This window comes from Lolium perenne, chromosome 5 (genome assembly GCF_019359855.2).
Source record: "Lolium perenne isolate Kyuss_39 chromosome 5, Kyuss_2.0, whole genome shotgun sequence".
NCBI lineage: Eukaryota > Viridiplantae > Streptophyta > Magnoliopsida > Poales > Poaceae > Lolium > Lolium perenne.
The window spans coordinates 58,089,619-58,102,384 of NC_067248.2; the positions used below are offsets into that span (position 1 = coordinate 58,089,619).

At 43.0% G+C, this 12,766-nt stretch overlaps 1 protein-coding gene across 3 annotated transcripts; it reads left to right on the forward strand.

Annotated features, from left to right (window-relative positions):
* The first annotated feature begins 5,581 nt into the window (after positions 1–5,581).
* On the forward strand, positions 5,582–8,881 carry LOC139831004 (uncharacterized). Of its 3 annotated transcripts, none has more exons than XM_071819890.1 (5): positions 5,582–6,434; positions 7,066–7,135; positions 7,602–7,677; positions 7,760–7,814; positions 8,206–8,881. In XM_071819890.1, exons 1-4 carry the CDS (start codon positions 6,312–6,314, stop codon positions 7,812–7,814), a joined length of 324 nt encoding a protein of 107 aa, XP_071675991.1. In that variant the 5' UTR covers positions 5,582–6,311; the 3' UTR covers positions 8,206–8,881. The 3 variants fall into 3 exon arrangements, with proteins under 3 accessions (XP_071675991.1, XP_071675992.1, XP_071675990.1); XM_071819891.1 differs by having other exon boundaries at positions 7,767–7,814; XM_071819889.1 differs by having other exon boundaries at positions 5,582–6,142; positions 6,280–6,434; positions 7,760–8,881.
* Positions 8,882–12,766: the final 3,885 nt, after the last annotated feature.

Sequence of the window (12,766 nt, forward strand, 5' to 3'; positions counted from 1 at the left end):
CATATATCTTCTATGGGAGGTAGATTCTTCACATCTTCAGATTTAATACCTTTCTCCTTGAGAGACTTCTTGGCTTCCCTCATATCTTCATCATTCAATTTAATTAAACCCCTCTTCTTCAATATTGGCGTTGGAATTGGTTCAGGCGTAGTCCAATCATCATGATTCCGGCCTATTTTAGCCAATAATTCTTCAGCTTCGTCTGGAGTCCTTTTCCTGAAAACACAACCAGCACAACTATCCAAATATGCCCTGGACTCAATGGTTAGTCCACTATAAAATATATCAAGTAGATCATTCTTTTCTAAATCATGTCCAGGTCGAGCTCTGATAAGAGAACAAAATCTTGCCCAAGCCTCAGGCAATTTCTCTTCATCTCCCTGGTCAAATCTATAAATTTTCTGTAAAGCAACATGTTGAGCACTAGCAGGAAAGTATTTTCGAAAGAAAACATCACGCAAATCAGTTGGACTTTTAATAGAACCAGGAGGCAAATTATTATACCAAGTTTTAGCATCATCCTTTAATGAGAAAGGAAAAAATTTAGCAACAAAATAAGTACGCATCTTGATATCATCAGAAAACAAGCTACTCATAGAATAAAGTTCAATCATGTGTTCTACAGCACTTTCTTTTTCAGTACCACAAAAGGGTGCTTTCTCTACAATAGCTATATGAGATAGATCAAGAGAAAAATCATAATCTTTATCCTTAATGCATATAGGAGATGTGGAAATTTAGGATCAGGAGATAACTTATGTCTAACAGTATATTGTGTGAGAAACTTTTTAATTTTACTTGCATCAGCAGTAGCATTGCGTCTATTAATTAAATCATCATTAAGCTCCACATAATCTTCATCAGGATCATCACTAGAATAATCTAGTTCAGGTGAATTAACAGGTGTAGTAGCATCAGGAGTTTCAGTATTTTCAATTTGTCTAGACCTAGCAATTGTAGCATCTAGAAAGGATCCCAATGAACCACTATCATCAAGCACAGCAGAAACATTATCAATATCATAAGAGTTTTCAGATTCAGCAGAAGTACCAGCAAGTGAAGCTTGTGGCGGTGAAACAAGTTTATCAATCACAGATGGTGAATCAAGAGCAGCAGAGGTACTCAGAGTTGTACCTTTTCTTGTAGTGGATGGTAATATGGCGACTTTATGATCGCGAGTTTTACCCATGATGGAGAATTTGCAGCAAACAATATCAATCCAAGTGAACTTCCAAATAAAGCTATGCTCCCCGGCAACGGCGCCAGAAAACGGTCTTGATAACCCACAAGTATAGGGGATCGCAGCAGTCTTCGCGGGTAGTAAAACCCAATTTATTGATTCGACACAAGGGGAGACAAAGAATACTTGAAAGCCTTAACAGCGGAGTTGTCAATTCAGCTGCACTGAAACAGACTTGCTCGCAAGAGTTTATCGATAATAACAGTTTTATAGCGATATGATAGTGAAATAACAGCAGCAGAGTAACAGAGACAGCAGTAGTGATTATAGTAAACAGCAGGATTAAAATACTGTAGGCACGGGGACGGATAACGGGCATTGCATGGATGAGAGAAACTCATGTAACAATCAAGCAGGGCATTTGCAGATAACAATAAAACGGTGTCTAAGTACAAAGCAATCAATAGGCATGTGTTCCAATTATAGTCGTACGTGCTCGCAATGAGAAACTTGCACAACATCTTTTGTCCTACCAGCCGGTGGCAGCCGGGCCTCAAGGGAATCTACTGGATATTAAGGTACTCCTTTTAATAGAGCACCGGAGCAAAGCATTAACACTCCGTGAACACATGTGATCCTCACATCACTACCATCCCCTCCGGTTGTCCCGATTTCTGTCACTTCGGGGCCATTGGTTCCGGACAGCGACATGTGTATACAACTTGCAGGTAAGACCATAAACAATGAATATCATGATGAAATAATAACATGTTCAGATCTGAGATCATGGCACTCGGGCCCTAGTGACAAGCATTAAGCATAACAAGTTGCAACAATATCATCAAAGTACCAATTACGGACACTAGGCACTATGCCCTAACAATCTTACACTATTACATGACCAATCTCATCCAATCCCTACCATCCCCTTCAGCCTACAGCGGGGGAATTACTCACACATGGATGGGGGAAACATGGCTGGTCGATGGAGAGGCGTCGGTGGTGATAGTGGCGATGATCTCCTCCAATTTCCCGTCCCGGCGGAGTACCAGAACGGAGACTTCTGGCTCCCGAGACGGAGTTTCGCGATATGGCGGTGTTCTGGAGGGTTTCTGGCGACTTTGACTTCTCCCCGTGCGTTTTTAGGTCGAGGCCGATAAGTAGTCCGAAGGAGGGCGTCGGGGGCCGACCGAGGCCGCCACACACTAGGGCCGCGCGGGCCCCTCCTGGGCCGCGCCGGCCTAGTGTGTGGGGCCCTCGTGCCCCCACCTGGCTTGCCCTTCTGGCTCCGTAAGTATTCTGGGAAAATAGGACCTTTCGCATAAATTCCGAGGATTTTCTTGAAAGTTGGATTTCTGCACAAAAATGAGACACCAGAACAGTTCTGCTGAAAACAGCGTTAGTCCGTGTTAGTTGCATCCAAAATACACAAATTAGAGGCAAAACAACAGCAAATGTGTTCGGGAAAGTAGATACGTTTTGGACGTATCAAGGAGCTTGTTGAAAACAAGTTGGTGGATGTGAAGCAGAGCTTGATCAGCATGGCAGATCGAGGTAGAGGTGGTAGAAATAGTGGGAGAAGTTTTGGTGGAGGAAAGGATGATGGTTGGAACCAGTCGCAATAAAAATCAGTAGCAATAGAACTTGCAACATCAACAATAACCACAATAGCAACACCAACTGTTTCAGGATTTCCAATGTTCGTCTAGTTTCCCCTATGCATCCGAGCCTTATGGTATCATGCGTGGAGGGGTGCCTCCTCACTAGGGTTTTCCTGGCCCTTTTCTTCCTTTCCCTCCTCGGCAGTTTGGATACCAATCCAATCAGTGGGTACCTCCTCCTTCTGGGGATTTCTCTCAAAACAAGCAAGACGATGAATGTGAAGTTGCAGGGAAAATTAAAATTCAGCAAGCTAAACCAATCCAGAAGAAGAAGGTGGGTGCTAGCAATGACAACATCAATCTTGGTGTTAATACACAGATGAGCTATGTTGATACTATCTGCTTGGGCTATGGGGAACCTCGACACTTCAACCAATCCGGTGACAAGAAATCTTCTCGCTTCAACTGCAAAGCCACAAGCCACCCTGTTGAAGAGTGCCCTGTCAAGAAGAGACCTCACTAGATGGAAAAGTTCCTTGGGTGCTAACACCAAAAATTATGGTTAGTGGTTACTGAGGAGGGAATCATTATTAAACCAGAGCTAGCTAAAGAATTTGCTAGCATCTATAGAACCAACTGGCCATGGAAAATCAGAGAACTGACACAATGGTCTTATCTAATGAAATTTCCACCACATCTACTAGTTGAGCAAGTCATTGGCTATCCAAGATTTTTTTGACTAAATCTGGTGTCTGGGTCAAGGTTGAAGAGTGGAATGATGACCTTGACCCTGTCTATGGCTGTAATGCAGTGGACTTGGATGAAGGTGTATGAACTGCAACCCCCTGGTGTGAGTGGATTTAAGTTAATCAGGTTATTTCTATTTGTGGCATTCTCCAATAGGTTGATTGGCTAAGTGTGTTCAGAGACGGTGCTGAGGTATTGAGAGTTAGAATTAGATGCAAGGATCCTAATAGAATCCCATTGGGGAGGCTTTTTCACTTCCATGGTAAGTTTTATCATCCGATGTTTGAAGTTAAAGGTGATCCTACTCTAGGGAATATTGAAGATCCTAATCCTCCTCCTCCTGCTGCCGAGGAACAGGATGACAATGGTAATAGTAATGAGGGTCAAAGAAATGGAACAAATGATGCATGTAAACTGATGGGGGGAATGGCACTATTGGTTCTAATTCTTCTAGTAGTTTTCAAACTCTAGGTCATAATGCTCAAAATTATTACGTATATTAAAGCTGAACCCATCTGCTAAAACCATATTTTTTTGATTTTTTTTACATTGTTTCCATGAAACTTTTGTCCAATGAACTCTTGCCACGTCTGTTTTTTTTCCTGTAGACGACCGATAGTTGCTGTAGGACATTGTACCATTTTTTTGAGCGATCAAAGCGGTGGTACGGCCCACCACGAACAAACCGGAAGCTCGGGGATTGATGCACGCGTCTATCTCTCTCCCGACTCTTCTCGAGCTCCCCAATCCACTCCCCAGTCCACCTCCACCGCCTCCCTTCAAGCTCTTCCAGCGTGTCCGAGGGATTCGCCAGTCCGACCATCCACCGCGATGGCAGGGATGACCGAGGGGTCCTGCACATGTATCTCCGGCGGCTTCGTTGGTCCGGCACCACGGCCACGGCCGATGCGTTGGGAAATCGTACCTGGAGGAGCAGCGGCGTCGTCGCCTCGCGTCACATCCACCCAGATTCTCTGGCCTCATCTTCCTCTCGAGACGGTTGGCGGCATGAAGGATAAAATTGGCGGAGGAGCAGCAGCGGTGACACGTTCAGGCCCGGTCCTGAGATTTCAGGGACCCGGGGCGAAATGAAAATCTAGGGCCCTAGAAGTCTCAAATAATTATTTATACACATATACATGAAATGATACCAATTAACATTTATAATCTATGCGAGCAATATTGATATCAAATATTATACTTGTTGTTTTAAGAATATCCGGTATTCCTAGATATAAAGTCACTAATGATTGTATGTTAATAATTTACGTACTCCTTTTATTTTGAAAAGATATCACAGATTTGTCTAAATTTGGATATATCTAGACGAGTTAGATATAGTGAAATTTAGATAAATCTGCAAGATACATCTAAATTTAGGTAATTCTACGACGTCCTTAACTTTTGATACCAAAAGTATATGTTTATATGATGGCCTTCTTTTTGAGACAATGATGGTTTTATTTTAAAAGTCACTAATGAGAATATTTTATGGACCCCAACGTCCTGCGACGGATTAAGTAGCCAAGTATGAGGACCTACATCACCGTATATGGAATTTTGAGCAGGCATATGTTCTTTTTTTGACTCTCGTTTCTCGTGCCAGAAAAAGAATTCTGCACTTCAAAATACGATTAATTTTTAGAGCGCCACTTCTCAAATTGATCTATGCGTGTATACATGATATATCTTACCTCAACATACCCCACACACTTTTTTTTGAGGGCCCCCACGCACTTTTTTTGAGGGGCCCCCACGCACTTAGTATCCTCACAGCTTATTAAAGGAAAAAGGCCCAAACTGATTAAGGAAAAAGGCCCAACATAACAAAAGGGAAAAGAATCGTCCAGCCCACTAAACAGAATAACGCTTCGTTCGGTCGTCCTCCTCTCTCCTGAACGACACGAGAGAAACACTCTGCATGCTCTAATGGCGCCGCCGGATGAACCTCCGCCGCTACTGCCTTAGCTTGCCGGGACTTTGGGGCCCCTTAGGTTTGGGGGCCCGGGGCGGCCGCCCCGCCTGCCCCCCCTCAGGGCCGGGCCTGGACACGTTCGTGGAGAAGCAGCGGCGACGACACCGCGTCATATCGGAGGGAGCGAGGCCGAGGGGTTTCGCCCTCGCGTGCCACGATCCGTGCCGCTTCGGCTGCGGCTATGGCCCGTCCCCTCCAATATCCTTCTCGACCGCCTCTCTCTCCACCTATCCCCCGAGGCCTAGCCCTAGCGCCACCCCAATCCCAGGCGGCCAGGCCCTTGCGGCGACCTTATCCGTCCGTCCAGCAGGGCCTCCTCATTACCGGCGACCTCCTCCCGATCCAGGGCAAGCGGCGGCCATGGGGCGAGGCTGCGGAAGCGTCACCCGGGACGCCGGCGGACCGCAGCGACATGGAGCACCGCGCGCTCACGGCGGCTGTACCGCCTCCTCGGCCTCGACAACATAATGAATCGATGCGCAGGTATGCCTCTCTAGCTCCGCTCTCTCTCTCTCTCCTCCACAGGAACTCTCGCAGCTCTGCTAGGATCTAGATACTCTCTCTGATCTACAGCGGCGTCGCCCGAGCAGTAGCAGCAAAGCGACCTTGCAAATCAATCCAGCAGCCTGCATGTGCAAGGTATTCTTTGACCCGTGCCCAGTTCGAATCCTGCTCCTTAGTTGCTCAATGCTAATTTTTTATTCATCGGTTGGTTACCTGCCAATAATTTGCTTCTGAGTATTTGTGTCTTGCATGCTTTCTTCGTATGTGCTAAGTGAGATTCAGTCCAAATGCACGAGGAGTTCAGATGGTGGAGCCGCTGGGTAGTCTGTATTGTATCGAGCCAACACAGTGCATGAAAGCAGAAAGAGCCTCCGACATTGAGGCCAGCCAGCAACAACGTGTATGGTTGGTCCTCTTGGTGATTCAAGTTTGTGTCCCTCGGCCCCTCCCATCTTCCCATCTCTTGGTGGTGGTCTTTGTTCATCTTTTATGCATAACTGAATCCATAATTGGCTTATCCACCTTTTGGCTCTATCTAAACTGGTCGTTTTAACTTTTTCAGAGATAGTGTGTAGAAAAGATTTAGTGTAATTGGTTATCCAAAAGAAGCCTTGAGCAGTAACAGATGCTACTGTCACAAGACGTCTGCTAAATGTGTTGAGTTCAACACACTGGGGTTTACTTATCAGTTTTGTAAGGAAATTCATGAATCCTGGGTGTTATCTATATAGGCTCTGAAATACTTTGCTTATAATGTTATTCCAAATGAATTTGGATGCATGGAGATAGGACAAAGGTGTGCAAGGAGATGTTGTAAAATCTGCAACATCAGGATATTGTTACCGTATTCTCCTTTTCAGCAGCCATTACAATCCATGTTGTCGTCAGGTTACTTAGTAGCTGACCAGAAGTTATGTGAAATTGTGAATTATTACTCATGATATTATACTATCTTAACATTTACACATCATCTGCTGTATTTCTATTTCATGATCAATTTGCAGCTTCGTACTCATTTGTTCCTATCATGACCACCAACGTTTTTCTTGGTTCTATAGGTTCAGAATGATATGATGAATGATTTTAAGAGTACTGAGGTGGACATAGGTCACAGGATACATACATCAGGTTATTTTTCTCTACATGTATTAATTTTTTACGGTCAGAGGGGCTCTGTACTCACTTCATGTTGCTTTTTGTTTGGAAATTGCAGAACGGAAATGTTTTCCTACTGCTTCCGCTCATTTATCTGTTGTAGGTTAAGACACATTATTCTATATTATTCTCTTTTCTAAGGCTCACTAGGTTTAGCTTTTTTAAAAGGCTTAATACATTTTAAAACGAAGGTAGTAATAGGATTAGGGTGTAAATATTTATGCTGCTAACTAGCAGATCATAGTCTTGTGACCACTCAATTGCCTTACGTAGGTAATTTTTTTTTTTCCATTTTTTCCTTACTTTATGGCTTACACATAGTTAAAAATAGAATTGTAAGCTAGGTTACACGTACTCTCCTTTATTTGGGATATCGCTCTCTCTCCCTCTCTCATTAGAAGAATGACTATTTTGAATGCTCCTCAAATTCTCTTTGTAGCCTACATGCCATTACTTCAGAACAGAAGCGAGGTTTCACTTGGTCCAGAAGTAGAAAACCAATCACAAACTATCAGGTGATGCGGATCTTTACTTCATCGGGTATCACTGTTCCTCAAGTTTCAAACTTCATGGATTTTCTATTAAATGCGCATTTAGTTTGCAGGTGCCTTTTCTGACGCCAATCCCGAATCTATGTAACCATTATGTTTAGGTAAAGATTGATTTTTCTATTTCCCCATCTCATGCCAGTCAGATCTTTTGAGAGATAATGGCTGCCTATTAGTTCGGCCTTATGAAGTACTGCATGGTTTCTCTTCATTTCGTGCCTATAGATACACTGTCTTGCTTTTAGTTTTGTTCTTAAATTTCTTTGTTTTACAAACTAAACAATATTTTTTTAGATTTCTGTTATATGGTAACTAAAATCCCAATTCCTTTGTCTTGCACTCTGTCGATAAATGTGACATTGTTTGTTGTGGGTTTGCCTTTGTTTTGTTTATCTTGCCCTTTGGTTCTGTGGATTCTTTGGTATGTTTGCTTTGTGCAATTCTAATTCCAGTATACATATTTTAAAAATAGCTCTGTGATGCTACCTACTTCAGGTATTGCGGTACAAAATAGGAGTGGGCTACATGGTTGTCCGGAGTTCAGGTGACGCTCTGGGCCCCCTCCCGTTCCTACCTATCTCTCTGGTGGAATCCGAGCATGCTCTAGCAAGGTGGTCCGTCGCGCTTCGACAAGCGGCAGCGAATTATGCCTCCTGTGCATATCGTGCCACAGCAGGTGGCCATAGCATCAGAGGACTCTTCAAAAGATGGCCTCGCCTTTCCTATGATGGATAAGATGGTGTTCTACTGTTCTACCACACACCCAACGCCAGTTAGCCCGTGTGATACATGGTCTAAAGCGACATCCAAGAAGACCTGTACAAGAAGGACTTCGGCGGCGAACAGACAGAAACATTTGCTCCATGCTACATGTCACCGACCTCAAGAACTCGGGAAGCACCGCAATGTCACCTGCCAGGCGCTGGCGCTGCTCCAGGAGTACAACTACCCTGAGCTCATCGCCAAGAAGGCAACGCCTATCTCTGGTATTGACATGCTTATTTGGAATTTTGCAGCTGCATTAGTTGTGATTCGACATTGTGATACTGTAGTTTGAAATTCAGTTGTAGCCCATTGTTCCTTAAATCAGTTTCTGTATGTCCGCTGTTCAATATTAGGAGTGAACGAGTGGGGTCAGCATGGTGTCAAATTGAGTCCTGGTTTGAGTTGATTTCTCTCTTTTGGCATGGGCGTTGGTAATCAGGAATATCTCCATTTTGTTGGCTAATCCCCATTTCTGGTATGACCAGGAATGTTAGTCTACTTATCAATTTCAGCTATTGCAGTATGACAGTTTGCTCTATGTATGAGCGTTATGCTATACCGTAACCTACTAGCGTTTTCTTCAACACTACCAGCATTTTCTTTGACGACTGAAGATACAGATGGAGCTTCACTGCTTCAGTAGTTGTGTACTGCGTCTAATGGGCATGGTGCATGGACATCTCGAGCATAGCCTCTCCCCATGAGATCGATGTCGCCAGTATTGGCGCCCTCACTGGAACGTGTGCAACTGGAGACTTCTACAAGAGGATTACGTGGCAGGGCAAGCAACCGGGAGAGGCAGTTAGGCAGACATCGCCAACACCACCAGTTGTTAGCATGTGAGCTAGGTTCACGTCTTGGCAATGCTATCTCTGTGTAACTAGATACTTGAGTAGCATTATATTAGTATCACGGGGGCTGATCTACTTATGTAACTCAATTCTATGAGCCACGTAGTCGAGTATAGGAACATGTTGCTAATCCCTGATTCATGATATCGATGTTCTCCAAAGTAGCCGCCAACCTTTAATCAACGCCTCCACTTTCATCCTCAATGCCTCATTCTTTTCTTCCGTCCGACGCAACCCAACACCAGAATTGTAGCTATTGTTGTTGAAACAGCGCATATTTTGCCAATTAAGATCCTTTATCTCAAATTTAGAATCCCTCTCAAATTTAAAAACCATCAACAATAAAACCTTCCTTCCACATGGTGACAACACGGGCGCGGCGTGCGCCGTGCCGCACACTTTCTAGTACTATATATAAAAGCTGACCACTTTTGCTTCAACCTCATTCACTTGGTTACTGTTGATGCACATGAATAGTACCATATGAAAATTGCTACATGCACACTACCTGCAAAAACCAATACCATAAGCCTCTGTTGTCATGTGAGCCCTCCAATTCACTGTCAGTTCAGTGTTGCATATGAAGCTGAGCGTCTTTGCTAGCCTGTGAGCCCTCCAATTCACTGTTCGTTGCATATGAACAGTAAGCGTGATGAATAGTACCACCAACTATAGTAATTGTATCATGAACAATACCGCGATGACCAATACAACATGCTGCTATAATTTATATCAGTATACAATACAACTACATTATTTTTTGTGGCACTTGCCTGATATTTCTTTTGATGTTAAATAACATAATTTTCATTTTATTATAATTATTTTTTCAATCTGTGACATAATTATTTTCTTCCGGTGAGTGACCGCGCCAACCTTTTGACATAACATATCGGCCCAGCGGTACTTAACCTCTAGCCCTGACTTTTTTTCGAAGTTGTTTTTTTTTCCAATTATTCGATAGTGATTTTCCACAATTTTTTGACCTCAATTTTTTCACGGTAGTTATCCTAAAGTAGTTCGTCAATGGTAATTGTAATACGCAAAGAATATTTTTCCTATTCTTTGGCCATAAGTTTTCGAGACAACTTCCATGCGTAGTTTGCTACTATTAGTTTCCTCACATTGTTATTTTTCTCTTCTTTGATAGTAGTTATTCCAAATATTTTCCCCACATAATATTTCTGTTGTAACATTGACACTCATTTACCAACTTCTTCCCCAATAATTTTTCGACATAGATCTACCATCGCCGACCCACATTAATCCTTCATCAGCGCACCGGTAATTATTCGTCACAAATCTTTAGCCTCAATAGTAATTTCTCTGTGGCAATTATTTGATAGTAATTTTGCAACGACAACTAATCCTTCAACGGTAACTATTAGACAACAACAAATACGAAAAAGAAATCCACCACGCAAGTTGATTTTGCAAAATTAATCATATGCACGTGTAGGCCAAACGGCCACCATAAACTACAAAAAGATAGCTCATAAGAACTAAATATTGACTAAACATTCTACATGATCGACACCACAGGCGCGGCGTGCGCCGCGCTACATTCCTAGTCATGTTCAATAGTTAGAAGGGCTGGTTGCAATGAGGAGGAGATGAGGGGAGTATGTCAGTGGTAGTGTTTTTTATGACCTATTGATGAGGAATGGGTGCATTGATGAGAAAGGTAACTTTGTTTGGTTTAACTATTATGAAGACTCTGGGGATGAGGCTGTGAATGAAATTAATGAGTTCGTGAGGGAAGGACAATCTCAAAATTCTTTCCAGCTGAGGGTTGAGAAAGAGAGTGAAGATATCTGTGGAGATGGTCAGGAGGTTGTCTTACCTAAATAAATTATGCCAATCTTTGAGAAGATTAACATGGGTGCCAAAGATGGTGATGAAGTAAAGAAGAGGGGATGCAAGAAGAACAATACTTGGAGCCCTGTTCAAGCAACAAGGCAGAGCTCTAGGGTTGATAGGTCTATGAAACTGATGGACAAAGAGTGGGAGCTCCTGGGTTATGAATGCTAGGGGAGTTGTGTCTGAGGAGGTTCCTGCGTATTGCGCACATCCGACAAGCCTAGTGGTCACGTGACACTACAAGTGTCCCCCACCAATCTCCACATGAGCCAATACAATGCCCCGCCTGGCCTAGTGATTGACTCCGATGCTCCGACACATCCTCAATGACCATGAAAACATATTCTCTGTGTACACTAGTCAAATTGATTTTGCTTGACAAGTTTCGGTATGAATGATAGAGTTTACTCAAAGTGGAACATGGGCCGTCGTTTGTAGAGGAAAAATAAGTGTTAGATTTAGTACCTTTTTAAGGGTTCTTTGATTACCACTTAAGCGGGGCGGGAGCGTCGCTGAAGCGGCTAGCTGCTGGGATAGGCCGATCGATTCGCCCTACCAATGTCGCTGTCATGCGATCACCAACTAATTAACCCCGATCGACGCTTCTCTTGTTTTCCGCCTCCTCACTCTTTTCGTTTGAACAAATTCAAAATCTGAATAAATTTAAAATTCAAAACCCAACCGAATATTTAAATTTCAAAACCCAACTGAATATTTAAAATCTGAAGAAATTCACAGTATCAAAAAAATAACTTTTTTCAAATTTGAACTTTTCAAAACTGAACATTTCTCAAAAGTTTGAAAATTTATAATGAAAGACAAAAAATGCATAGAAAGAGGACCAAAAGCCGGAAGGAAAACTAAAAACAGAAAAAACCGGGCAGCACTATATATCATCTGACGGTGAATCGGGTGAAAGTGAAAGTCGAAAAAAATGGTGGAATGCTCTCGAAATCAATTCACTTGAGTGAATCAGAGGAGAGTGAACTTTCATATGTAGAAGTGAAATTCGTAGATCTATGCCGACACGATCACGATTAACTATGGAGGTTTTCCCCCTCCGGTGCGCGTGGAATACAAACTCAAACCGTTATTGTACTAGAAGAAAACGTAAGAGCATCTCCAGTCACGCCACCAAACCGTCCCCCAAATGGCGTCGGATTGAGCATTTGGAGAACGTGTTTCGTTCATGTCGCGTTTGGGGACGTCGCTCCTCAGCCTCGTTCCCCAAACATTAAAATACTTTTTTTGTTTTTTTTTTTGCATTTTATTTCACTAAAGAGAAGAAACATTTCACAAACTAATACATAATTGGGAACATGGTTTACACACATAGTTTGGAACATGGTTTTCCACAAACTAATACATAGTTTGACCCATGGTTGACACAAATATAAAATATTGCAAAATAACTAAACCTAACAAGGCCGGGCATCGAAGGTTTCGTGTGTCCATTGCCAAGAAAGAACACTCGAGGGCACACCTAGTCACCCAAACTAGAAAATCCAGCTATTGACGGTGCCCTGTTGGTTCTTCCGAGGAAGAACAACCAGAAACCTCCGTGCATATTTTCGTTGTGA